At 42.7% G+C, this 27,918-nt stretch overlaps 1 protein-coding gene across 2 annotated transcripts; it reads right to left on the reverse strand.

Moving 5' to 3' along the window:
- LOC134878075 (homeobox protein Dlx4a-like) lies at positions 1-27,918 on the reverse strand. 2 transcript variants are annotated; one of them, XM_063903878.1, is made up of 4 exons: positions 27,801-27,918; positions 27,617-27,700; positions 8,572-8,768; positions 1-1,709 (listed from the first exon to the last, which is right to left on the reverse strand). In XM_063903878.1, exons 1-4 carry the CDS (start codon positions 27,898-27,900, stop codon positions 1,467-1,469), a joined length of 624 nt encoding a protein of 207 aa, XP_063759948.1. In that variant the 5' UTR covers positions 27,901-27,918; the 3' UTR covers positions 1-1,466. The 2 variants fall into 2 exon arrangements, with proteins under 2 accessions (XP_063759948.1, XP_063759946.1); XM_063903876.1 differs by lacking the exons at positions 27,617-27,700; positions 27,801-27,918 and adding an exon at positions 12,241-12,967.

Here is a 27,918-nt window from a genome sequence, read left to right on the forward strand (position 1 = left end):
TTTGACTCAATAATTCTGCTTTTATATGAATTCATACAGTATTTTTAAATAAATGCAGGACATTAATAAAGTATGTGTTCAGAAGCTGTAGGTTTTGTTCTGAGGCAACATTTGAAGAATATCTGACACTGCACAACAACATATAAATGCATTCAAAACCAATCCTGTTTTTAATCACTAACATTAGTGAGTTATTATTCTTTAAAACTATTGAATTATCAAAACACACTGGCTTTTAAAGGGTTAACATTGGATGATAAGAAGTTCAATTTCAGATTTTACTGTAAAATCAAATTAATATATACAGTTTTTAAGGTCAAACTTTTTAATCGGGTAAAAAACAAAAAATAAACTGAAGTTAAGATTCGATTTGATCTGAAGATGCAAAAACAAAGTTGAACAAACAAAATGAAATATGGTGGCAAAGATCATGGGGTTGATTTATTTCCAATAACAGAGCAAGTCCTGACCAAATGTTGTTAAATACATCCCAATTATGGCGCACATATAAGCCTGTAAACTCCTGGAAGGAAACATTTAAAACTGACAGCAAGAAAAACTCAGAGAGTAAAAACCACACTGAAAGTAATGAATGAAACCCTGCCTTTAATTACCACCTCCAAAATCACCTTAAGGGTCCAAACTGAACATTTTACTCTTAAATTCATTATGAAAATATAAAAATGGACAAAACTCATGAATTTTCACACACATATGGCTTTGGTCTTTAAGGCTTTGACAGTGAAAGTATAGATACAACATTTCCTTTCATTGCCTTTTTAAACTCTCAGCTTGTTTATAAAATCGGGTGCGAAATAGAAAATACACGTAATTAAAAATCAATAAATCATTTCTCAACTTTGGTTCTTTAACCAACCTGATTAGACCTGATTTTCATCAAACCAAAGGGTCCCATTAAGAAGCCCTGAGGAACTCCTTTGTTTATCATTTTTACTTTTTTACCCCCGTAAGACACTGAAAACCCTGAAAAGTCAAAAGCAGAGACGCAGGGACGGCATTATAGTCCAAGTTGTAGCTTAATCACAACAGTCTTGGCGGGCCGAGCTCCTCTGGAGGGTGGCGTATTTCTGTATTGGACCCTGAAGGCAGCATCTCCCTGGTTCACTACACAAAAAGCCAATGGGATTTTTTCATTGGCACATGACTTCACGTCTCCACCGCTAAGCTAAGGGCGGCTAATGTCGGGCGTGATGACGTCCAGCCGCTCATTAGACTCGTTGGCAACCTCTGTTTGACTCTACCAGCGGGGTATTTACTGACATACTTTATGTGGGAGAACAAAATGATAAAATCTCTTTAGGCCTTATTTATATTTCAGGATCACAACCAAAAACACACTCAGAAAACCATTGACCTCCAAACCAGGGGACAGGAAGGGATGAACTCGTGTCCGTTTGCGTCCCCCGCTATAAGTCCTGCGCAGGAAGTGCTTCGTCTGCTTCCTGTCACATCATCTGAGTCCTGGGCATTGAGTCCTGCTGGTGTGGGGGGGGGTACCAGTGGGAGAAATTGTTCATGTATCCTGCGGAGTGACCCGGTGCTGCTTTAGCCGCCATGCTGATGTCCCACAGCGAGCAGGGGGAGGGGGCCGGCGGAGGGGCCAGGTGCTCCCCCCCCTCAGGTCCACAGGGCCCGTTCTTCATGATCTTCTTGTATTTGGACCGTTTGTTCTGGAACCAGATCTTCACCTGCAGGACGAGACGGGGAGGGGGTCAGACGCCGTTTACTTAATTTATACCAGACGGGACGCCACGTGAACGGGGCAAGGTTAAAGAAATCACAACAACAACAACAGCAACAACAACAACAACAACAACAACAACATAAAAATGAAGTATACTGAAAATAAGCGGTGAATATTTAGATCACCAATATATAAATATATGTATGGAGCGTGTCTGCCTTACACAACAAGAGAGAATAAACAGACAAACCGGGGTTCATAATGAAACACGTCTTTGAATGTGTTTCATTTGAACCATTTTATTTATTGCTTTTATTCATTTAAATAAAATGAACACATTTTGCTGTAACTTTTTCCCGTTGTTTTACATCATTTGATGTTGTACTAATTTAATTTGAATTCAATTCAGTTAAAACATTTTCAATTTAATTAAATTTTATTTGTTAAAAATAAATAAATAATCCTCCCGGGATAGTAAGTACACACACACACACACACACACACACACACACACACACACACACACACACACACACACACACACACACACACACACACACACACACACACACACACACACACACACACACACACTTGCAGCCACAAAATAAGAAATGATATGAGTGTGAATATGACAGTTAAATGCAGTTAGACCTTACCTATAACAGGTATCAGTGAAGGAGTGTGTGTGTGTGTGTGTGTGTGTGTGTGTGTGTGTGTGTGTGTGTGTGTGTGTGTGTGTGTGTGTAATGTTGTGGTTTCGCCTCATTTGACTTCTTGTAAATATAATTGGCATGTTCTTTGTTTGCAGATGGAGCGTCACGTTGCACAGACATGCATCACTCTTAATAATGAGCCACATTAATAATGGCGGCCGCTTCTGATCCGAGCCGAGACAAACCGAGAGATCAAATGAATCAGACGAGAGGAGGACGTTTCCTGGGAGTTTTTCCCCCGGGGTTTTATGGGACTTTATGAAGTGGTGCAATGAAGATATTTTATTTTCTGAAATAAAATCTAACTTCAGATGTAATTGAGTTTAAATATGTGGAATAAATGATGCACTTTCACTCGCAGCTCTAAGAGGAGGTCATGCAGTTTCATTTAATCACGTCTCTATTGTTCGCTGTCTTCCGTCACAGCTGTTAGAAATAAAATAAAAAGGGGCTCCATAAATAATAAATGCAGCTGTAATTAAACCACATCAGGTCTTTTATAAATACCTGAACTCTCTCCAAGTTCAACAAGTTCTATTTTAAGAAAATCATACCATTAAGATAAGTATTTTTGTGTCCCCATAAAGCTTATGACTTTATACATTTCTGGATATCTTAAGAAGAGAGATTGAGAGATTGAGAGATTGAGAGATTGAGAGATTGAGAGATTGAGAGATTAGAGAGATTGAGAGATTGAGAGATTGAGAGATTAGAGAGATTGAGAGATTGAGAGATTAGAGATTGAGAGATTAGAGAGATTGAGAGATTGAGAGATTAGAGAGATTGAGAGATTAGAGAGATTGAGAGATTGAGAGATTAGAGAGATTGAGAGATTAGAGAGAGATTGAGAGATTAGAGAGATTGAGAGATTGAGAGATTAGAGAGATTGAGAGATTAGAGAGATTGAGAGATTGAGAGATTGAGAGATTGAGAGATTAGAGAGATTGAGAGATTAGAGAGATTAGAGAGATTGAGAGATTGAGAGATTGAGAGATTGAGAGACTGAGAGATTAGAGAGAGTGAGAGATTAGAGAGATTGAGAGATTGAGAGAGATTGAGAGATTGAGAGATTGAGAGATTGAGAGATTGAGAGACTGAGAGACTGAGAGATTGAGAGATTAGAGAGATTGAGAGATTAGAGAGATTGAGAGATTGAGAGATTAGAGAGATTGAGAGATTGAGAGATTAGAGAGATTGAGAGATTAGAGAGATTAGAGAGATTGAGAGATTGAGAGATTGAGAGATTGAGAGATTGAGAGACTGAGAGATTAGAGAGATTGAGAGATTAGAGAGATTGAGAGATTGAGAGATTGAGAGATTGAGAGAGATTGAGAGATTGAGAGATTGAGAGATTGAGAGATTGAGAGATTGAGAGAGATTGAGAGATTGAGAGATTGAGAGATTGAGAGATTGAGAGACTGAGAGATTAGAGAGAGTGAGAGATTAGAGAGATTGAGAGCATGAAAAGATATGATATCATTTACATCATTCCCTCTCGGCTGCTTTGGACAATATGTCTTGTAAGTTATTGACGCTACGTCCCGTTACGATACGTGAGGATTCCTTTATTTGATTTAAATTTGTGTAAAACGCGAGGTGTCTGACTGCAGTGACTTTACATCACGATGCAGGTCGAAGTGTTTGTGACTTTTGAAATACTGATGATATTATAGTTAAATATGAAAAAGGAAAGAAGATAGTGAGTAGAAAATATAAATGTGCAGGAAATGACTGTTCAGTACTCAAGACAAGTTCAAACGTCCAAGTACTTCTTGAATATGATACTTGAGTAAATGTGCAGTGATGTCGGCGAAATGTACTTCCAATATCCAAAGTAAAACCATTTTACACAAAGGCTCGTCTCACAGCAACAAATAATAATAGAATCACAACAAACAAATACCGGTCCACAACTTCAGTCTTTTTCAGTAGCTGCTATTTCAGCTTCCATTTTCCTTTCTGTGTGTCACTGTATGTTTGTAACGCAGATTGAATTGAGCGGAGATTTTCAAAATAAAAGCGTGCTACGTGCAGTTTCTCAGCTGCTTTGGGACCCTTTGAGATTCCCAGAGAGATTTGGATGCAGAGCGGTCAGTGTTTGGCTCTCTAATGTGTGTGATCACTATCTCCAAGTGTGTGTTTCCAGCTGCACAGTCCGACGTGTGTGTGTGTGTGTGTGTGTGTGTGTGTGTGTGTGTGTGTGTGTGTGTGTGTGTGTGTGTGTGTGTGTGTGTGTGTGTGTGCCAGTACCTTCTGTATTAGAACCCTACACTAACACACAGCTGGTGAGTGTTTCAGTGACACTGCGCCTCCACCTGTCAGCAGCAGGGGAACACGTCTGCACTCTGGACCTCTAAAATAAATGGTTCCTCAGAGCCTGAAATGAGTCAGCACTTGTTCAACTGATTATTTAAACTCAAACCTGTGTCCTTGGGATGCATTAACTAATACAAAAATCAATAGGAACGTATCTGTGAGGGCGTTAAACCGTTAGCTTATACCAGCTGCTGAAACAATAACTATAGCTCTTTAAAACAGAAACATAACCGTACCCCAACCCTGTTTTCACATGTACGATTCCATACGATTCCATACCTTACAGGACACTACGATTATGCGGTACGATACGTTACCATCGATAAGAAACGATACCATAAACAACGATACGGTAAGATATGGCACGGCACGATTGGATAGGATACAATACAAACCCATACAACACAATACAGTACGGTACGATAGGATACGACACGGTACGGTACGGTACGATATGGCACGGTACGGTATGATATGATACAGTACGGTACGGTACGATACAGTACGGTACGGTACGATAGGATACGACACGGTACGGTACGATATGATACGACACGGTACGGTACGATATGATACAGTACGGTACGGTACGATACAGTACGGTACGGTACGATATGATACAGTACGGTACGGTACGATAGGATACGACACGGTACGGTACGATATGATACAGTACGGTACGGTACGATACAGTACGGTACGGTACGATAGGATACGACACGGTACGGTATGATACAGTACGGTACGATATGATACAGTACGGTACGGTACGATAGGATACGACACGGTACGGTATGATACAGTACGGTACGGTACGATAGGATACGACACGGTACGATATGATATGATATGATACAGTACGGTACGGTACGATAGGATACGACACGGTACGGTATGATACAGTACGGTACGGTACGATAGGATACGACACGGTACGATATGATATGATATGATACAGTACGGTACGGTACGATAGGATACGACACGGTACGGTATGATACAGTACGGTACGGTACGATAGGATACGACACGGTACGGTATGATACAGTACGGTACTACGAGATACGACACGGTACGATATGATTATGATACAGTACGGTACGGTACGAATACAGTACGGTACGGTACGATAGAGTACGACGGTACGTATGGATACAAGTACTCGGTACGATAGGATACGACACGGTATGATATGATACAGTACGGTACGTGTACAGTAGGTACGACACGGTACAACGGTACGATATGATACAGTACGTACGGTAACTCGGTAGATACAGTACGGTACGGTACGATAGGATACGACACGGTACGGTATGATACAGTACGGTACGTAGGATACGACACGGTAGATATGATACAGAACGGTACGGTACGATATGATACAGTACGGTACGTACGTAGATATGATACAGACACGGTATCGGATATGATAGATACGACAGTACGACTATGATAATGATATGGATACAGTACGTGTACGGTACGATAGGATACAGTACAGTACTAGGGATACAGTACGACGGTACGGTATGATATGATACAGTACGGTATGATATGATACAGTACGGTATGATATGATACAGTACGGTATGATATGTTATGCTACGATACATCGCGCTATGACGTAAAGCGACACAACACTTGAGGATACGACACGGTATGATATGATATGATACAGTACGGTACGGTACGATACAGTGCGGTACGGTACGATATGATACAGTACGGTATGATATGATACAGTACGGTATGATATGATACAGTACGGTATGATATGATACAGTACGGTATGATATGATACGGTACGGTACGGTATGATATGTTATGCTATGATACATCGCGCTATGACGTAAAGCGACACAACACTTGAGGATACGATACGTTACAACAGGATTCGATACATCACGAAACAACCAATCAGCTGTGGGGAGTTTGAATCCCTAGGGTTTCTCCCCTGACTGTAAGTCTCTTTGGATAAAAGCTTCAGCCAAATGAAATGTAATGTAAGAACAATGCAGTATCATACGTTTAGATATGAGTTACACAACCATGTGTGAGGAGGTGTTGTATTACCATAGTCTACGATGCAATGGCTTTAGTGTTCCTGCAGGAGAATGTGTTTAGGCCTCTTCTCTGTTCTATAGAAATAACATGAGACATAAACATGCAAACACACACACACACACACACACACACACACACACACACACACACACACACACACACACATACCTGTTCTTTAACGAGCGTGGTGACTTTTTGTTTTGGCTCGTTTTATTGATACTGTTTTCATGTCGTGACAAACCATCGATGACTAAACTCACGAGACCTTTGTTCCTCTAATTACACACACACACACACACACACACACACACACACACACACACACACACACACACACACACACACACACACACACACACACACACACACACACACACACACACACACACACACACACACACACACACACACACACACACGTAGTAAACCAGGTAAAGAGGGAGGTGTGTGTGCAGCCAAATGTCATCGGGACGTCCCCGCATGAACTCCAGATAAAGGTCAGCGTGTAATTACAGACGCTCCGGACATAAAGTCATTCATATTAAAAGCAGAGGAGACGTTTAGTCAGAAGTAATCTGAGAAGTAATCTGAGAAATAATCTGAGAAATAATCTGAGAAATAATCCAGATATCAGAAGAAAATTCAAATTAATGTTAATAAAATCAATGAAAATATCCATAAAGATAAGATAGAAGAAAATGTTCAAATAAAACGAGAGATTAGACAATAAACACATCTGATCAATAAAAAAGTTAAAGAATTGGCTATAAAATAATAAACTAAGTAAAATATAAATATATATATAAATATATATATATTTATATATTTATATAAATATATATATATTTATATAAATATATATATATTTATATAAATATATATATATTTATATATATAAATATATATATATTTATATATATATATTTATATAAATATATATATATAAATATATATTTATATTTATATATAAATATATATATAAATATATATATATTTATATATTTATATAAATATATATATAAATATATATATATATTTATATTTATATATATTTATATATATAAATATAAATATATATATATAAATATATAAATATATATTTATATATTTATATAAATATATATTTATATAAATATATATTTATATAAATATATATTTATATAAATATATAAATATATATATAAATATATATTTATATTTATATATATAAATATATATAAATATAAATATATATATATATTTATATATATATTTATATAAATATATATATAAATATATATATATATTTATATATATATATATATATAAATATATATAAATATATAAATATATATATATATTTATATATTTATATATTTATATATATATAAATATATAAATATAAATAAAGTTAAAATCAAAGAACCTTTAGTTTATTTTCGAATAAATTAAATGGTTTCTTCATATACTGTATATAAAATGAGCCGGATAAAGAATGAGGATAATTAAAAATATGGGGTAGAAATGTACAGTTTTTAACTCCTTTAACAGTAAGTAAAATATGCAATAATTATTAAGAAGTCAAAGTAACAAGGTGCAAAAAACGAGACACAATTTATAAAAATAAAAATAAAATGACCTTTAATTTAAATATCAAATTCAAATATTTGTGTTGCAAAGACAAGAAGTCTAATGAAGTGAAGCGTCTCCGGAAGTTAACGATGATCAATGTGTGTGTGTGTGTGTGTGTGTGTGTGTCTCTGTGTGTGTGTGTGTGTGTGTGTGTACCTGTGTCTGCGTCAGGCCCAGTTTGGCAGCCAGCTCGGCCCTCTCTGGCAGGGCGAGGTACTGCGTCTGCTGGAACCTCTGGTTCAGGGCCTGCAGCTGGAGGCTGGAGTAGATGGTCCGGGGCTTCCGGATCTTTTTCCCCTTCCCGTTCAGACGCACCTCCCCCCCCTCCAGCCCTGAGCCGGGCTTCTCGTGCTCTGCAGGAGAGGAACATAAAACATCAAATTCAACATCAAGATGTTCCTAAAGTACCCAGACTTTATTCAGATACTTTGACGGGAGGATACACGGTTCAGGTCTAACTGTGTATTTATACACAAGCGGTGGTACTGGAAGTGGGAAAGTACTCAGGTCTTGTACTTGAGTAAAAGTAGAAGTATTCAGACCTTGTACTTGTACTGTCATATAAATGTAATGGAGTAGAATTATAAAGTAGCAGGAAATAGAAATACTTGGGTAAAGTACATTAAAAAACAGAACTTGTAACCGATGCATTTTAGTTTAGTTTGTTTAGCCTCCTCTGCAGAGTTTGTGGAAGTCAGCTGTTTAGCTCAGTCGCAGTAACAGCAGGCAGGACTGAGGTAGACAGGATCAGATATGGCTAAAGCCCTCCATCTAACTTTGAAGCACAACTGTGATTAATAAATGTCCAGGAGCCGCTGCTTGATGTTTCCAGAGAAGAAACTTGGGAAATTCATCAGAAAAAAGCAAGCAGAGGAAAGAAAGCGTACCCTAAAATACATCGTATCGCACGTGCAGGGACAGACCAGGCAGTCATTAGACCACAACATGGGGGAAAAGTAGACTCAATATATGAGTTCGATTTTGGATATTTTGTAATAAAAACCATGCCGGTGTGTGTGTGTGTGTGTGTGTGTGTGTGTGTGTGTGTGTGTGTGTGTGTGTGTGTGTGTGTGTGTGTGTGTGTGTGTGTGTGTGTGTGTGTGTGTGTGTGTGTGTCTGCAGGAGGAGAACACACACACACCTCGCTGCTGAAGCTGTAGCTGAATGTGACAGAGTATCAGCATGAGTACGAGCAGCCTCGTGTTTTGCTGCCCAATTCATCAAAATGTGTACGAAATCTCAATATGGACCAAAGCATGTTCGTATAATAACCAGATAGTACTAAACACGATATTTATTAAAGGTCAAATATGAAATTGAAGTGTTGGGGAGCTGCAGAGATGATCAGACTCCTTGTTTGTCTCAGAAACTCTTAAATAAATCACACCTTGATCTTAAGCTCTGGTGGAACGAGACTCCACAACAGGGGGTGTTTTCAGTGAATTAAAACAGGAGATTTTGAACAAAGACGTACGTTTTAATGCAGTGACGTTCATAATGTGTGCGGTCGGATGGGTTTGACCTCATGTGCACAAAGAAACATGTAATTAAAATAAAGTACTCTGATGTGAGATGCACGGGCTGTGGGCTCTTCGGACGCTTTCTACATGCATCCAGTCCTCAAAGACTGGCTTCCCGTCTCCCATCGCATCAAAATACTGGTCTAGAGCCCTCCACCATCAGCCCCCCACTGACCTTCTCACCCCCTACCAGCCCCCCCGGTCCGTCAGATACACCTCAGCTGGTGTCCTGTCCCCCCTTAAACCATAAAGTGACTCTGTATTAGTCGGAAGGCTCAGGTATTGATCTGCAGGCTTTTATTTTGTAGTATCGGTACACCCCACAGAGAACAGCTGAGGACACATGATGTGTAGATCCGAAAACATGCATATAATTCTTGTATTGATTTCACTCTGAAATACGGATTTGTTCACCATTTCACAGACACATCTGGAATCTGTTTTGAGGACGTTTTAGTTTTACGTTCATTTGTTTGACTCGTTTCTGCAGAATTTGTAGAATTTAGAAAACATGTTTCAACCTTAAACTGTAGTAATATCTAAAGTGATCAATACAGATGTGCCGGTATTTTTCAGCACCTCTGATGTTTTTTCCTGTGGTAAATTAACTTAACGAAAAGTCATTTCACGCACAAGAGGTAGAAACAGAAAGGACGAGTTCAGACCGAAACGGACAGAGATTTCTGACGTGGTGTAAAGTAACTAAGTACTTTGCTTATGTACAATTTAGAGGTACAGTATTTAAATATTATGCTACTGTGTACTTCAACTACAGTTCAGAGGTAAAAGGTGTACTTTTACTCCACTACTTTTATTTAATACCTTCAGTTACAGATTAGGATTAATGATGGTAAATATAACCCCTTAAATCAGACTGTAGTTCCCCTGCAGTAAATCCAGCAGCTACCCTGCAGTATACAAAGCATTCAAACTAGCTGCACCTTTACCAGCTCTGAGAACACTTTAATGATCAATCATTATAAAACATATCAGAGATATTATTCTGAAATGGACCAATCAGACAATGACTGCGGTTTTCCTCCTTAAATAACCTTAAACTGTACCGAAATAAATTATGAATATAGAAATAAAGTATATTAAATATGTATAACATGAAATAAAAAGAACAAATAGTGAACATATCAATATAATCTCAAATCCTTTGGGATGAATAAGGTCAATCAGAAATCCTTAATTCGTCCCACAGCGGGAAATTAAATGCGTCGAGCTGATTGCAGATAAAAGACCAACACTGAATAAAGAGGCATGTGTACATTATTAAAATGAAGACCAAATACCATCCAAAATAAAAGGAGAAGAATGATACGTTCATAATTGTATTTATTTCTTTTGTAATTAATAAGAGACGCCTCAGGAAAATCAAAAACATTTAAGGACTAATAAGAAATCTAATCAAGCTTTATTTTGAAACACGGTGTAAATCTACCCGGTGACAGAGGACAAATTAACCCCTTTAGTTATTATAATAAATATGATTACTGCAGGATGTTGTTCTGGATATTATGGTCTGGTTCGGTGAGTCCCGCAGGCCTCAAACCAGAATTGGTTTTACACCGAGCACGTTTACACACACGGAAGATTTGCTTCGGTGTGAAATCTGGGGATAATTTTAACGTTTCACAGGTTTTAATTATTATAAAACGCTTCAATTAATAAAGTCCCCCTGAGATCCTTCAGGTGTTTCAGGGTCAGGGTGTGTTTACGGTCCTGCAGCTTCATTTAGAATCCGCATTATTCAGGAAGGATAACAAATACCAAATATATTTTAAGTTGAAATGAAACCTGAGGAATAAAGACGTGTGATTATCGAAATGATCTTTTCTTGGTTTGCTTCATTTCTTTACGCAGCCTTTACAAACCACACACTCCTCAGTCCTTTAAAACACGAGATTTACTTCATCTTTGATTCGTTATACTTTATTTAATTCCATATAGTTTTTACTTTATTTATATTTCTGATATATTTTGGAACTTTAAGTTAACTTTGAATTCAGGATTTCACTTGGAGTATTTTAAGTATTTAGTAGTTTTACTTTTACTTCCACCTGAGTACATGTTCCTCCTCTGAGTGAATTAATATTCCACATTAGAGTTAGATCCACTTTTCAATTGATTCACTTTTAGTTTAATTTAATGCCAATCATTTTGTACTTTTACTGAAGTAATATTTTTATTAGTAGTATTTTTACCTCTTAGTACTCAGACTTTCACTGCAGTACTTTAATTAATATTCCACATTATATTTACGGTTAATTCAGCTGCTCCTTCATATCTCCAGACTCACCCGTGTCCTCCAGTCTGGTGTGCCCGTGCGCGCCCCCGTGCCCCCCATGCTGGTAGCCCAGGTAAGCCCCGGGGTGGTGCGCGCTCACGGGGCTGTGGTACGGCGGGTAACCCAGCGGCCGCCCGTACGAAGAAGCACCGGAGGAGAAGGGCCCCTCGTGCTGCGGAGGCCCCACCAACGCGTGCACCGGGTAGTGTCCGTGCGTCAGGCCGGGAGGGGGCTGCTGGTGCCCCTGATAACCTCCAAATTCCAGGAACGCGGATTTGGACGGATCCGGCGGGACCAAAGTGTCCGATAATGAGCTCATCGTCATCATTGGGGTGGGGAGTGGGCAGCGAGAACTACGGGGGTCATCACTCAGGAACCCACCATCAGAGGGAATCTGTTCCCGGAGTTTCAGAGAACAACAACTCCCCTCTAAACACAGAAGTAATCCTCGGGATGAGAAGGGAGATTTAAAGCGGCTTCAGGAGCTCCACCCGGTACATCCCCGCTCTAGTGTCCGAGAAGAGGCGCTCAGAGCCGGGCAGAAGAAGGACACGCAGCCGGTGAGACTCTGGAGGAAAAACAAGAAGGAAAAAGTTCCAACAAAAAGTCCAGAAAACTGATTTAAAATCCTAAAAATCTTCCTATTCTCCCGGTGCGTGTGTGTGCCTGTGTATGTGTGTGTATGTGTGTGTGTTTGTGTGTGTGTTTGTGTACTGAGTGGATGAGAGGAGTGTGTTGCGCCTCTCCTCTGCACGGTGTGTGTCTCCTCTCTGGCTCCACACACACACACACACACACACACACACACACACACACACACACACACACACACACACACACACACACAGACACACACACGCTGCGAGCTCATTGGCTGCAGGCTCCGCATGTCATCACAAAGAGTTAATGCGCGCTTTAACTCGGGTGTGAAGAGAGGAGCAGTTTAATGACCAGAATGACTTTCTGCAGGAGTCTGCACAGCAGTGGCGGGAAGAACTACATATTAATCACTGCATTACAATTCAAATAAAACAATTACAACATGTTGAAAGGACGGCGAAATAAATCCATAGTGTATTAAAAGAACATAGAGCTGCACTAAAAACACGACCAACGATAATAAAGTGTGTGTGTTAAAATGACATAAAGGGAAAACAATAGCACTTAAATATCAAATAATGGAACAACACCAAAACATTTCTCCAATTTGTTATTAATATAAAGTACAAGGTATTTTAATGCACAACGAAATCATGATTATACACAGATCAATATTCCTTCATATTATATTATCGAGGTTTCTCCAAAGAAGGGCTGCGCACAACTAATATATGTCTGCCTCAAAATGACCTTAAAATATACAGTTTTAGGCATCATGTGAACACACTGACCTTTTCAACTACATATTTTAAGTGAAGCTGTGCAGGATTGTGAAGCTTTCCTGCTCTCCAGAAACACACACACACACACACACACACACACACACACACACACACACACACACACACACCCTAAACTCTCCAACATGACTTCATGTTCATATTCCTCTTTTTCTCCACACTAATCTGAAACTGAAGTGACGAGACTGACTGATTTTAAGCCAACGGAAGAGTAGCAGAGTGCGCGCGCACACACGCACACACGCACGCACACACACACACACACACACACACACACACACACACACACACACACCGTCCTGTTGCAGAAACGTGAGAAGTTCTGACTCTACTGTAAATCTGGGTGATTTATAGTACTCATGACATTGACGTGCATTAATGAGATCTGTGCGATATAGACTCTTACCATAATTACTGAACTGCTCTTTGTTATAGGCCCAGAGACCGGAGGGGGAGCAGAACTCAGATCCTTTAGTGAAAGTACAGGCAGAAATATTTAAATGGTAAAAAAGTTAAAATCCTTACTTAGTAAAAGTGTGACAGTATTGGCATCAACATATTTTTAGTCATCAAGGTTTAGTGTAAACCAGTATCAGGGTCTCTGCTCCTCTCTCTGGGGGCTTCCCCCTCAAACCAAAATGCAGATTTCCCTGTAAAATGTTTAAGTGCTGCCAGAAAACAGTCTCTCTGTGGGTCAGGAAGGGTTTACTGAGTCCAGGAATATGAAGCTGGGGGCAGATGTGTGGTCAGACGGCAGAGACAGCTTTGTTTTTATGAAGCTCCGACGTCACGTTGTTGTTTACCTTCATATTACTCGAGGAAACCCCCTACCTACTTTTTTAAAGTGATTGTATTTTACGCTACTTGTACTACACTCCACTCTGGAAGCAAGTCCTTCCTTCCTAAGATCAACATGTACAAATAAAGTAGTCATTCTGCACAATGACCAGAGTTACTTCAAGTGTGAAAAGTAAAAGTACTTTGTCAGGCAGCACGGATCTGTTTCTGCAGTTTCATATCCTCCTGTTTTTAAACACTGAACGGTTGACTTTAATTAAGTGTATTATGTTAGTTAGCAATAATATGAAGTTGAACCTAATATTTTTACTTGTTGCTTTTAATTGACCTAAAATAGTTATGAGATTAATGAAGTCAACAGTTCAGTGTTTTCAGTGTCAGAGCATGTTAGTTTTCATCCTTTAAATCCTGTGCACATTACTGCATCATACATACAGTTCAAATCTGATACTGAGCCAGGCCCATGAAGGACCAGCCTCTCTCTCCACTCCTCGTGAGCTGACGAGCAGCTCGTATTTTTAGCGAGGCGAGCTCTGGACACCTCGTTGTCCTGCAGACTGGGGGGAACAATGCTCTGGGCGCTCAGCGGAGAGACGGGGAGATGTTCCGGCTTGTTCCTGGTTCCAGCGGGGAGAAGGGTGCACTCATTACCCATCAGCTGCTGCTTTCATCTGCAGCCAACATTCCTCCTCCTGATTCCTGCTCCACACGCCCTCCTCCAGTCGCTGCTTTTATTCAGAGCAACAGTCCTGCTCACTTTTTCTGTCTTTCCTTATGTCTCCGTCTCTTTAGGTTTGGACTGGAGAAGACGAAGTGAGCTGCAGCAAGGGAGCAAATTATCGCTCCTTTAAAACTCAATTGTGCAAGACTGAAAACAGAGGGTTCTCTCTGGCATTTCAACCTCCTTAAAGCACCTAAACTGGAATATAGAGCCCTTAACATGAAGACGTCTTTCTCCTTAAATCCAATTCTAAAAGAAATTGCTTCATGGCGTTTTTTGCTATAGCGCCGCTTAAGTAAAAGCAACGATACTAATATGTAGAAATGCTCTGTTCCAAGACCTCACTAAGTCCTCCTTATGGATGACATCCCATAAGGAGTCATGCAGAGTAAATGAGTGGGTTATTATCATTGATGCATTAATGCTTTCATCGTGTTAAGGACTTATATTCTGGATATCTGAACCTAAAATCACAGGTAGAGGATTTTTATAGATGAATCAAATCTTGTATTGGCCTGCGTGGGGGGGGGGGGGGGGGGATTCTTCCAGGTTAGGGTTAGGTTTTTTATAAACCATTACTTCCCCTTGTAACGTGTCTGTGTTTATTATATCTTACCTATTTCAAACCAATGTTGAGAGGAAAAAATAAAAGGTCTGGAGTATTTAGGGCTATATATATATCTGTATAATACACAAGCTGTCTGTTATTCTGGGTGTGTTAAGGAGAACAGACTGCTGTTAAGGAGAACAGACTGTTGCTAAGGAGAACAGACCGCTGCTAAGGAGAACAGACTGTTGCTAAGGAGAACAGACCACTGCTAAGAAGAACAGACCGCTGCTAAGGAGAACAGACCGTCGTTAAGGAGAACAGACTGCTGCTAAGAAGAACAGACCGCTGTTAAGGAGAACAGACCGTCGTTAAGGAGAACAGACTGCTGCTAAGGAGAACAGACCGCTGCTAAGAAGAACAGACCGCTGTTAAGGAGAACAGACCGCTGCTAAGGAGAACAGACCGTTGTTAAGGAGAACAGACCGCTGTTAAGGAGAACAGACTGTTGTTAAGGAGAACAGACCGCTGTTAAGGAGAACAGACCGTCGTTAAGGAGAACAGACTGCTGCTAAGAAGAACAGACCGCTGTTAAGGAGAACAGACCGTCGTTAAGGAGAACAGACTGCTGCTAAGGAGAACAGACCGCTGCTAAGAAGAACAGACCGCTGTTAAGGAGAACAGACCGCTGCTAAGGAGAACAGACCGTTGTTAAGGAGAACAGACCGTTGTTAAGGAGAACAGACCGCTGTTAAGGAGAACAGACTGCTGCTAAGGAGAACAGACCGCTGCTAAGGAGAACAGACCGTTGTTAAGGAGAACAGACCGCTGTTAAGGAGAACAGACTGTTGTTAGGGAGAACAGACCGCTGCTAAGAAGAACAGACCGCTGTTAAGGAGAACAGACCGCTGCTAAGGAGAACAGACCGTTGTTAAGGAGAACAGACCGCTGTTAAGGAGAACAGACCGCTGTTAAGGAGAACAGACTGTTGTTAAGGAGAACAGACCGCTGCTAAGGAGAACAGACCGCTGCTAAGGAGAACAGACCGTTGTTAAGGAGAACAGACTGTTGTTAAGGAGAACAGACCGCTGTTAAGGAGAACAGACTGTTGTTAAGGAGAACAGACCGTTGTTAAGGAGAACAGACCGCTGTTAAGGAGAACAGACTGTTGTTAAGGAGAACAGACCGCTGCTAAGGAGAACAGACCGTTGTTAAGGAGAACAGACCGCTGTTAAGGAGAACAGACTGTTGTTAAGGAGAACAGACCGTTGCTAAGGAGAACAGACTGTTGTTAAGGAGAACAGACCGCTGTTAAGGAGAACAGACTGTTGTTAAGGAGAACAGACCGTTGCTAAGGAGAACAGACTGTTGTTAAGGAGAACAGACCGCTGTTAAGGAGAACAGACTGTTGTTAAGGAGAACAGACCGTTGCTAAGGAGAACAGACCGTTGTTAAGGAGAACAGACTGTTGTTAAGGAGAACAGACCGTTGCTAAGGAGAACAGACTGTTGTTAAGGAGAACAGACCGCTGTTAAGGAGAACAGACTGTTGTTAAGGAGAACAGACCGCTGTTAAGGAGAACAGACCGTTGTTAAGGAGAACAGACTGTTGTTAAGGAGAACAGACCGCTGCTAAGGAGAACAGACCGCTGTTAAGGAGAACAGACCGCTGTTAAGGAGAACAGACTGTTGTTAAGGAGAACAGACTGTTGTTAAGGAGAACAGACCGCTGCTAAGGAGAACAGACCGTTGTTAAGGAGAGCAGTTTGCTGTTAAGGAGAACAGACTGTTGTTAAGGAGAACAGACCGCTGCTAAGGAGAACAGACCGTTGTTAAGGAGAGCAGTTTGCTGTTAAGGAGAACAGACTGTTGTTAAGGAGAACAGACTGTTGTTAAGGAGAACAGACTGTTGTCAAGGAGAACAGACCGTTGTTAAGGAGAACAGACTGTTGTTAAGGAGAACAGACTGTTGTTAAGGAGAACAGACCGCTGTTAAGGAGAACAGACCGCTGTTAAGGAGAACAAACCGCTGCTCAGGAGAACAGACTGTTGTCAAGGAGAACAGACCGCTGCTAAGGAGAACAGACCGCTGTTAAGGAGAACAGACCGCTGTTAAGGAGAACAAACCGTTGTTAAGGAGAACAGACCGCTGTTAAGGAGAACAAACCGCTGCTCAGGAGAACAGACTGTTGTTAAGGAGAACAGACTGTTGTTAAGTAGAACAGACCGTTGTTAAGGAGAACAGACTGTTGTTAAGGAGAACAGACCGCTGCTAAGGAGAACAGACTGTTGTTAAGGACAACAGACCGCTGCTAAGGAGAACAGACCGTTGTTAAGGAGAGCAGACTGTTGTTAAGGAGAACAGACTGTTGTTAAGGAGAACAGACCGTTGTTAAGGAGAACAGACTGTTGTTAAGGAGAACAGACCGCTGCTAAGGAGAACAGACCGTTGTTAAGGAGAACAAACCGTCGCTAAGGAGAACAGACCGCTGCTAAGGAGAACAGACTGTTGTTAAGGAGAACAGACCGTTGCTAAGGAGAACAGACCGCTGCTAAGGAGAACAGACCGTTGTTAAGGAGAACAGACCGCTGCTAAGGAGAACAGACCGTTGTTAAGGAGAACAAACCGTTGTTAAGGAGAACAGACCGTTGCTAAGGAGAACAGACCGCTGCTAAGGAGAACAGACCGTTGTTAAGGAGAACAAACCGTCGCTAAGGAGAACAGACCGCTGCTAAGGAGAACAGACTGTTGTTAAGGAGAACAGACCGTTGCTAAGGAGAACAGACCGCTGCTAAGGAGAACAGACCGTTGTTAAGGAGAACAAACCGTCGCTAAGGAGAACAGACCGCTGCTAAGGAGAACAGACCGTTGTTAAGGAGAACAGACCGTTGCTAAGGAGAACAGACCGCTGCTAAGGAGAACAGACCGTTGTTAAGGAGAACAAACCGTCGCTAAGGAGAACAGACCGCTGTTAAGGAGAACAGACTGTTGTTAAGGAGAACAGACCGTCGCTAAGGAGAACAGACCGTTGCTAAGGAGAACAGACCGCTGTTAAGGAGAACAGACTGTTGTTAAGGAGAACAGACCGTCGCTAAGGAGAACAGACCGTTGCTAAGGAGAACAGACCGCTGCTAAGGAGAACAGACTGTTGTTAAGGAGAACAGACCGTCGCTAAGGAGAACAGACCGTTGTTAAGGAGAACAGACTGTTGTTAAGGAGAACAGACCGCTGCTAAGGAGAACAGACTGTTGTTAAGGAGAACAGACCGTCGCTAAGGAGAACAGACCGTCGCTAAGGAGAACAGACCGTTGTTAAGGAGAACAGACCGTTGTTAAGGAGAGCAGTTTGCTGCTAACGTCGGCTGTGGATAACAACCATTAGTTTTCCTCCCTCAGAAAACACAAAGGAATACTTTTTGAATATTCGTTTTTATATTTGTGGAGAGGACGAAACTCTCGATTGGTCGTGGCTAAAGTGTCCCCAGTTAAGAAAGGAGAAAAGAGAAGATAGCAAGGTGGAGAGATCAGGGTCCAGGTCTCAGAGTCGTGCATGAGGATGGGCTCAACGATTGTCCTGAACAGAGGCAGGCATGAAGGGTCCAACGCTCGTCCCTCAACCTCTGCCGCACTGAGAGTACCATCCGCTGATGGAGACCTGGAGAGAGAGACTCAAAGGTTGTGAGAGCAACACACATATCCACAGGAGCACACACATGGGAGAGGTGTGTGTGAGGTGAGGCGAGGGGTGAGGTAGACGCTGCCTGTGCGCCTCCTCTGCTAAGACTGTAATTATGGCGTGCCATTATGGAGCGCAGAACAAAGGCGAGCCCTGCAGCAGCCCAGAGCAGGGATGTTCTGCTGCCTCTATTCACACCGCCGCTAATAACAATACTCGTCAACGCACTGCAGACAGCGCGGCGTCAACCCTCCCACGTGTGTGTGTAGACTGGAGAGGGTGTGTGTGAGACAAAGAGAGAGCAACAGTGTGTATGTTTGGGAGAGTTTGAGGACAAGTCCATGTTTGAAGCACACCTGTAATTTATCTGCTGCATGGACGGTTTATTCAGGAGTTCATCCGTGAAATGAGCCAATCATCCGACTCTGAGGGTTTATTAAGTTCAACAGCTTCATCAAAACCGAAAAAAAGTCCGGAACACATTTCCCGCCGGCGGTCTGATGTCCAAAACAAAGTCTGCAGCAGCTTTTTGATGCAAAACAGGAAGAAAATCAACACGATCGAATCCTGTTAACAGTATAAACCAGTTCAGACAACTTGATGTGTTTCAATTCTGTGTGTTAAAAAGGAAGGATCAAACTCCTTCATTTACACTCATCAAGGTCGGAAAACCAGTCCTATACAGCTGCTGTGGCGTGTTTACAATCCCTGACCTAATAAATGACCCTTTACGCAGGGTCTGATGTGTTTTTGCTCCTTTGTATATTATGAAGCTTAGACAAGACAACACTTTTCCATATCCAACCGTGCAACCATTATAACTGTGAACAAAACCTTAATCAGGAGAACTGGGGAACAGTTGTGGAGTGCATGCAGGCGGAAGCACCAAATCTCCAGGCGCCTTCAGAGCCGGCATGGCCCGATATTCCTGCATCCTTGGTAAAGCAGCAGTGGCCGGGTCGTTACTAGAGGTGAAGCTCAAGGCGTTTGTATTTGGAGGAATAAAGGATAACCAGGTGGGGCAAGCTGCTGGATTAAAACCTACAATATGGGCTTCATAAATGAAGTAGAGTAGAAGTATGAAATGGATAGACTTAAGTTCAGTACTTAGGTTTGTTACATTCCACACAGGCTTTGACTCTGTTTTATTAGCACCGTTATTGAAGAACACAATTAAAATCTGCTTACGTTAGAGCACACTGCCGCTGTCGTCATCATGCAAGCGTACTGTTGAGCACGTGTGAGGGATCTGAAACCTGAGCTGCTGCCAAATAAATACGCCATTACATTTGAAAGTGTTACGGCTTTGCAGGATGAGAAAACATTCTACGATCACTACAGAACTCTTCCATCAGGAGGAAGTCTGCAGCTTCAGAAAGGATGCAGATATAGAAACACAAATGTTCCAGCAGCTCTTCAACACATGCAGCATTCAGAGGACATCCAGCAGAGGTAATGAGCAGCTGCAAGAAGCTCCAAACACAACGGAGACCAGGGGACACTAAAGAGAGACGCACACAGCTGGAGACCAGGGGACACTAAAGAGAGACGCACACAGCTGGAGACCAGGGGACACTAAAGAGAGACGCACACAGCTGGAGACCAGGGGACACTAAAGAGAGACGCACACAGCTGGAGACCAGGGGACACTAAAGAGAGACGCACACAGCTGGAGACCAGGGGACACTAAAGAGAGACGCACACAGCTGGAGACCAGGGGACACTAAAGAGAGACGCACACAGCTGGAGACCAGGGGACACTAAAGAGAGACGCACACAGCTGGAGACCAGGGGACACTAAAGAGAGACGCACACAGCTGGAGACCAGGGGACACTAAAGAGAGACGCACACAGCTGGAGACCAGGGGACACTAAAGAGAGACGCACACAGCTGGAGACCAGGGGACACTAAAGAGAGACGCACACAGCTGGAGACCAGGGGACACTAAAGAGAGACGCACACAGCTGGAGACCAGGGGACACTAAAGAGAGACGCACACAGCTGGAGACCAGGGGACACTAAAGAGAGACGCACACAGCTGGAGACCAGGGGACGCTAAAGAGAGACGCACACAGCTGGAGACCAGGGGACACTAAAGAGAGACGCACACAGCTGGAGACCAGGGGACACTAAAGAGAGACGCACACAGCTGGAGACCAGGGGACGCTAAAGAGAGACGCACACAGCTGGAGACCAGGGGACACTAAAGAGAGACGCACACAGCTGGAGACCAGGGGACGCTAAAGAGAGACGCACACAGCTGGAGACCAGGGGACACTAAAGAGAGACGCACACAGCTGGAGACCAGGGGACACTAAAGAGAGACGCACACAGCTGGAGACCAAACTTTTCTAAAAATCCGATTTCTTTTGTCAAAAAGTCAGAATTCTGAGATTTTTAATCAAAGTTAACATTTTTGAAATATTCAAAAAACAGTCAGTATTTTGAGATCTGCGTGAAAAATTCACACGTTTAGGAAAAAGTTAGAATTCTGAGAGGAGAAACAGAACAGTCAGAATGCTCCGCTCATTCTGAAAGAGAACGTCTTCTTCTGGCCACGGTATTTTCTGCTCCTAACCATCCTTCAGAATAAGACGCCCAGACTCAATAATTGTGCGACCACTGCATGAACTGAGCAGTCTGCGCAAAGAGGAAGGAGCAGACGACGGCGGCCTCAGCAGCTGTGTTCTCTGATCTCGCCCTTTATCCTCCGGCTGACCCCACAGTATTCATCATCTCATTCAAACGCTGAAAACACGGCTCTGGGGAATTTCAGCAGCGTCTTAATCGTCCTCTCGACCAGAACACCAGACGCAGAGAAACGCTGCCTGGTCCTCAGGACGGACAGCCGTGTGAAGCGCTCACACACCGGAGGAAGTCATATTAATAAAGGGAACCCATTTTCTGATTGGGCCTTTTTTCATAGTTATTTTCAATGGAGTTCCTCCCCATGGTACGCTCCTGTTCTTTCACATACAGTCTATAGCCACGCTCCTGGCTCTGTGCCGCTGCACTGAGCAATGTTCAAATAGATACCTAGCTTGTTACTTGTTTTGTACAGTACATAGTTAGAGTTATCAACCCTAACCCTAACTTGAGCTAGCTAGAGAGATGAAAAAACAAGGTCATAAAGAGAAAGAACTATACTTAATGGTGAGCATTTCAAGTTTACATTTGTTTGCTAGTGAGATAGCTAGCTACACTTTGCTATCTACTTTATAAGATAGATTCTTAGCACGACCTACGGCCCTCTGTACGAAAAGAAATGAATACATTTAGATAGATGGTTACAAGCCAAAGGCCAATTCTACTAATAGATGCTGAGGTATTTCACTGGAAAAGTGTGTTTCAAAATGGAGCAAAGTGGGGGAAAAACCAACAACAGGGTCAATCATGGGTCCTTTTACGGCAGCAGGATTCTCCAAATATGACTCTGGATTCACGGCCCCGATGCGAGGATGCTGGTGCTGGGACTGATCAGAGTTTACAGCTGGCTGGAAACAACAATGGCGGTTCACACAAAGCTGTTGGGTTTTAGCTTCTTCACACTCCACCTGCCTGTTTCCCTTCTCCTCTGCTTTAACCAATCTGGTGCAACATCAGCTCCTGGCAGCGCTGGTAGACCGCTGACGCAGATGCAAAGCAGATTGAAAAAGTAGTGAACTCGAGTCGAAGCGCGGCAGCAGCGTTAGAGACACTTTGTTTTCGTACCTGTGGTTAGCTACTTTAATACCTGATTGAATATCTGTAGAGATGCCTTCTGACAGTCAGGCGGACCGCCAAGACCATGATGCAACTCCTCACCTGTCACCTGACGCAATAGCTAACCACAGGTACGAAAACAAACTCGATCTCAGAGGCCTGATGTCATCAGAAGTATCACCTGAGGCCAAAACCATTTAGATCCTCTGATGCCACGGCCAAGTTTGGTTTACATGAATGTGTGTTCTTGTTTTTGTCGTGCACACTTATCTCTTTCATGTCATACATTTTTCACATCCTTCATTTCGAAGTGTGGGAAGAGCGGCAGAGATTAGCTTTGATGTTTCCAGGTGTGTATCAATGCTTCGTTGCGTAGGGTTCTCGTACACGATGGATATCCTGCTCATGTGGGTGTTATCTGAGTGCAGGGGCGTGGTAGGTGTGCCCACTTTGATGGGAAGATAAAGACAAGGACACTTTCTGCAGCTCGATGTGTTCCAGTAGTGAACGGCCAGAAACGAGGCGTGCAGTCACATCGATGTGTGATGGGTAATATGCATCGAGCTGTCATCATACTTGCATCCTTCCTTACTCATGTGTCTGTCTTATGCCCCTTTTCCACCAAACCGGATCCGGTTCAAGATCCGATCCTTTGCTGTTCTGGTTCCAGCCTGTAGCACCCCTTGTGTTTCCACCACTCAGAGGCCGAGTGGAGCTCAAGTGGAGCTGCGGCATTGCGTCATCGTTAACGTCCGCTCTGACTGACTCATGTTCACTGTCTGTCTGTCCCACGAGCAGCTGCATACCCCCCCCCCCCCCCCCCATCAGTGACTGTGTTCAGTCTGAACTGACGCTGTTTCTTCACAGCGCTGTTCTGAGAGTGTCTCTGGCTTCAGACAGGTGATGTCAGCACAGCTCCTCTGACTACCTTCACTGCTCTGACATCCTGTTGTGGCAGAAGCCGTTTCCTACTCATTTTACCGGCGTAGTTTTCCTTATGGTTTTGCTTGTGATGGCAGCCTGTGTAGCCCATGTACTGATTCCATCCCATAGCTGCAATAATACACAGGAGAACGTCTGCCTGCTCTTCCCAATGCTCACTAACAGAACGGTGATTAAAGTACGGTGAATAAACAGCACCACACTGACCCGGTTAGTGCTGCTCCAGCTCCAGCTGCAGCTCCAGTACCCAGCTCCAGTACCAGCTCCAGTACCCAGCTCCAGCTCCAGTACCCAGCTCCAGCTCCAGTACCCAGCTCCAGCTCCAGCTCCAGCTCCAGCTCCAGCTCCAGCTCCAGCTCCAGCTCCAGCTCCAGCTCCAGTACCCAGCTCCAGCTCCAGTACCCAGTACCCAGTACCCAGCTCCAGTACCCAGCTCCAGCTCCAGCTCCAGTACCCAGCTCCAGCTCCAGCTCCAGTACCCAGCTCCAGCTCCAGCACCCAGCTCCAGCTCCAGTACCCAGCTCCAGCTCCAGTACAGAGCTTCAGCTCCAGTACCCAGTACCCAGCTCCAGTACCCAGCTCCAGCTCCAGTACCCAGTACCCAGCTCCAGCTCCAGCTCCAGCTCCAGCTCCAGCTCCAGCTCCAGCTCCAGCTCCAGCTCCAGCTCCAGTACCCAGCTCCAGCTCCAGCTCCAGTACCCAGTACCCAGCTCCAGCTCCAGCTCCAGCTCCAGCTCCAGCTCCAGCTCCAGTACCCAGCTCCAGCTCCAGCTCCAGTACCCAGTACCCAGCTCCAGCTCCAGCTCCAGCTCCAGCTCCGGGTTGATGGAAAAATAGCATTACAATCCAGAAACCACGGAGCTGTTTCCAGGATCGATTTGGAGCTGGTGCCTGATTGCGAACCCGTTTTTTTTGTTTTTCCACTTCAACATCGCCGGCTCTCGGCCCCAAAAGTGGTTGAACTCTGGCACCAACTATTTTTCTCTGCAGCCGCTGAGAGTCCTATGTCAGTTCATGGCGAGTAAGGCGAAGGCGAAACGCGTGACATGTGTTATTAACCTTTGACACGTTCACTATATGTGTGCCTGCTCCTTCAAAGCCTTCATGGAGGATAATTCATTGTAAATCTTGTTACTGATTCATTGGACTGGCTTCGGTGACTCAGCGAACATCTCCATGTCTTCGGAGATGATACTCACAGTCTGAAGGCTGCCAATTAAAACCAAATAAAATGTGTGGGGAAATATGCATCGGTGGACGTTGTTTGTGAGTTAGTCAGACGGTGAGTAACTACTTTCAGCTACCGCTAGCACACGCTAGGCTAAACGCCGGTGGACGACAGCATACCAATGCAGCGGTCTGTAAATGCTGAGTCATGGTGGCGTAGCGTTAGCCGAGTGGTTCTGGAGAACGGTATCAAGTTAGAGAAGTTGCATTTCAATCCAGCTTTGTAGGTTCAATAGCAATGAGCATTGTTTTTGTTGTGAGGGATATCCAAGCTGGTGTGCAGATCGATGTCATGATGTGGCTCTTTTCGGCTCCGGTCAGTGGAAAAGCGAACTGGTTCTGAATTGGTTCTCAAGTTCAACCAAGTGCTTATTAAACTAGCTCCAGCATGCATACAGAACCGACTCATTTTAGAAGAAAATAAAAGTTAAACTCCGGTCAATTTACTGCGTCAGGAAAGCCAAGAGGAACAGACTGAGGATCTGAGCACTCGTCTCTCGGTTCCTCTCCCCCTCTCTTGTTTCACTATGAAAACACACCTTGGCTCACCCACATAAGCAAACACCTGCAGAGGGAGATGATGAATACCCCGTGTGGATGGGCTGAATCCAAAACAGCGTTAATGAGGACGCTCTAATAGCCGCCATCGATCAGCCTGTCTCACAGATCAGAGACCCTCACTGTGAGAGACGCCTCTGTGAGGGGGAGACAAGGATTCACATGTTACACAAACTCTTAGACTCGGGACACTTGTCATTCTCAACGACCGTAGCGGAGGTTCCAGTGAACACAGAGATATACAAATCAAGAGATGCTTGTGTTTCTTCACAATTTAATAAACTATATGTCTGAACTGAAGCTTCCGTTATTTTGATTGGGTTCATTAAGTCTGATTGTGATTCGGTGTGGAAAATGGAAACGTTGGTAACTAACTAGCCGAGTGTGATTTGAGACATTACTGATCGGTCTAAATACACAACAGAGTTCGATGTATAATATCCACAGTGCTGAGTATTTGAAAGGTCCACTTGCTGCTCTTTCTTTCAATTCAAATTCTGAAGCCTCTCCTCTCTGAAAGTCATCATAATGAACATTAATCACATAAAGTAATGAATGTGAACACGGCTGATCTTAGTGCTCACAGCTGTCAGGAGACTTGGAGGTTATACAGGTCAGGTATTGAAATCCGTTCGAGCTGAAGGAGTTTTATTACAGCCCCAACAAAGCCACCGACACGGGATTTAAATGTGCTGTTTTTTTAATGATAGAGCATTTGATTTGATTTGATTGCTGTCAGGATTCAAAGATTTAAAGATCTCCCTATCCCCAACATAAACTGGACTGAGACGGAGGTGCCTCTCTGTGAGGCGAGGATTTGAGGAAATCCAGTTGAAAGGCTAAATTTAAACCTATGGTTTTAAATAAAGTCATTCATATTTAATTATTTAAATGCTTATTTATTCATTTATTTATTAGATTTTTCCAGGATTTTAGGGACCTTCCTACTCTGGCCTTTTTTACCGCTTTCACATTTTAAATAACCTTGTGTTTTTATTCATTTGTTTCCTACCCCCCTCCCTGCATGGGGGAAGTCATCCCTCTCCCTTCCTGTGGTTTTGTTTATTACATCTCATTTAAATATACCATTTTATTTATTAATATTCTTATGTATTTATTGTTAAATCATTTATTTCTATGATGTGGATTGTTTTAATTAAGAGCTTATATTTGTTGTATAGCCTGTTTACTTTATTTTGCATGTTTTAATTCTGTTTTACTGGGGTTTTCATTTGGATTCAATTTATTTCTTGTTATAATTTTAATAGTTTATTGAACAGAACTTTAGACATCATTTTATGCATTTCTTTGAGATTTTAGAACGTTTTTAACACTCCTTTATCCCCGAGAGCCAGTGCACACCTCTCCCTACCCCGAACCTCCAAATGCTTTAAAAAGATCACCTTTATTCATTTTTCCAAAACACAATTTATTCAATTGGATTTGGAAACAGGAGGGTATTCTACACAAGAGCTAAAGCTAATCATATTTATTAAATTCCCCCAGGGTCCTACAGTCTGTCAGGTGAACTGGGTAATCGAACAGTGAGATGTGCTGTTTACTGGAAGCAGGTTGTTGTCAGGGAACCAGCCTCGTTAGAAACCCAGAATGGAAATTCACTTCTTTCCATTTACGTGTTTCAGGCTCGTTCATGGAAACGCAGATGGAAACTGGGGAGAGGCTGTGTGTGTAACATGTGGGGGGGGTGTCTCCCCGTGAACACACTGACACACGCCTTCAGCTTCTTCTTTTATCTAGATAATGTCATGGAAATAATCAATCAGAGGCACTTGCAGAAGATTATAATTAAAGTGTACCTGTTTGTGTTGTCAGTGACCTCTTCACAATTAAAGGAAGGTGACTCATCCCCATCTTCAAAGTTCTCCGTTGGCGTGCCAAGGCTGTGTGCAGGGTAGGGACGAGGTTCACAATGAGCAACATTTACATACCACATGCTAAAGCTACTTCAGACAAATGCTAAAGCTAACAGCGTAACTGTACCTGAGCCAACTGCTAACACCAGCATGCTAACACAACAATGATGCTTTAGCCACATGCTAACGCCAGCAGCACAACGTGAGCTAACTGCTAACGCCAGCATGCTGACATGTTAGTATAG

The sequence above is a fragment of the Eleginops maclovinus genome, chromosome 16 (genome assembly GCF_036324505.1).
Source record: "Eleginops maclovinus isolate JMC-PN-2008 ecotype Puerto Natales chromosome 16, JC_Emac_rtc_rv5, whole genome shotgun sequence".
Lineage (NCBI taxonomy): Eukaryota > Metazoa > Chordata > Actinopteri > Perciformes > Eleginopidae > Eleginops > Eleginops maclovinus.

Coding starts and splice junctions, on each gene's coding strand:
- LOC134878075 (XM_063903876.1), bottom strand. CDS start 12,556: ATGATGACGATGAGCTCATTATCGGACACTTTGGTCCCGCCGGATCCG. Junction 8,769..12,240: donor CACCAGACTGGAGGACACGG/GTGAGTCTGGAG, acceptor CCTCTCCTGCAG/AGCACGAGAAGCCCGGCTCA. Junction 1,710..8,571: donor TGGGCCTGACGCAGACACAG/GTACACACACAC, acceptor CTCGTCCTGCAG/GTGAAGATCTGGTTCCAGAA.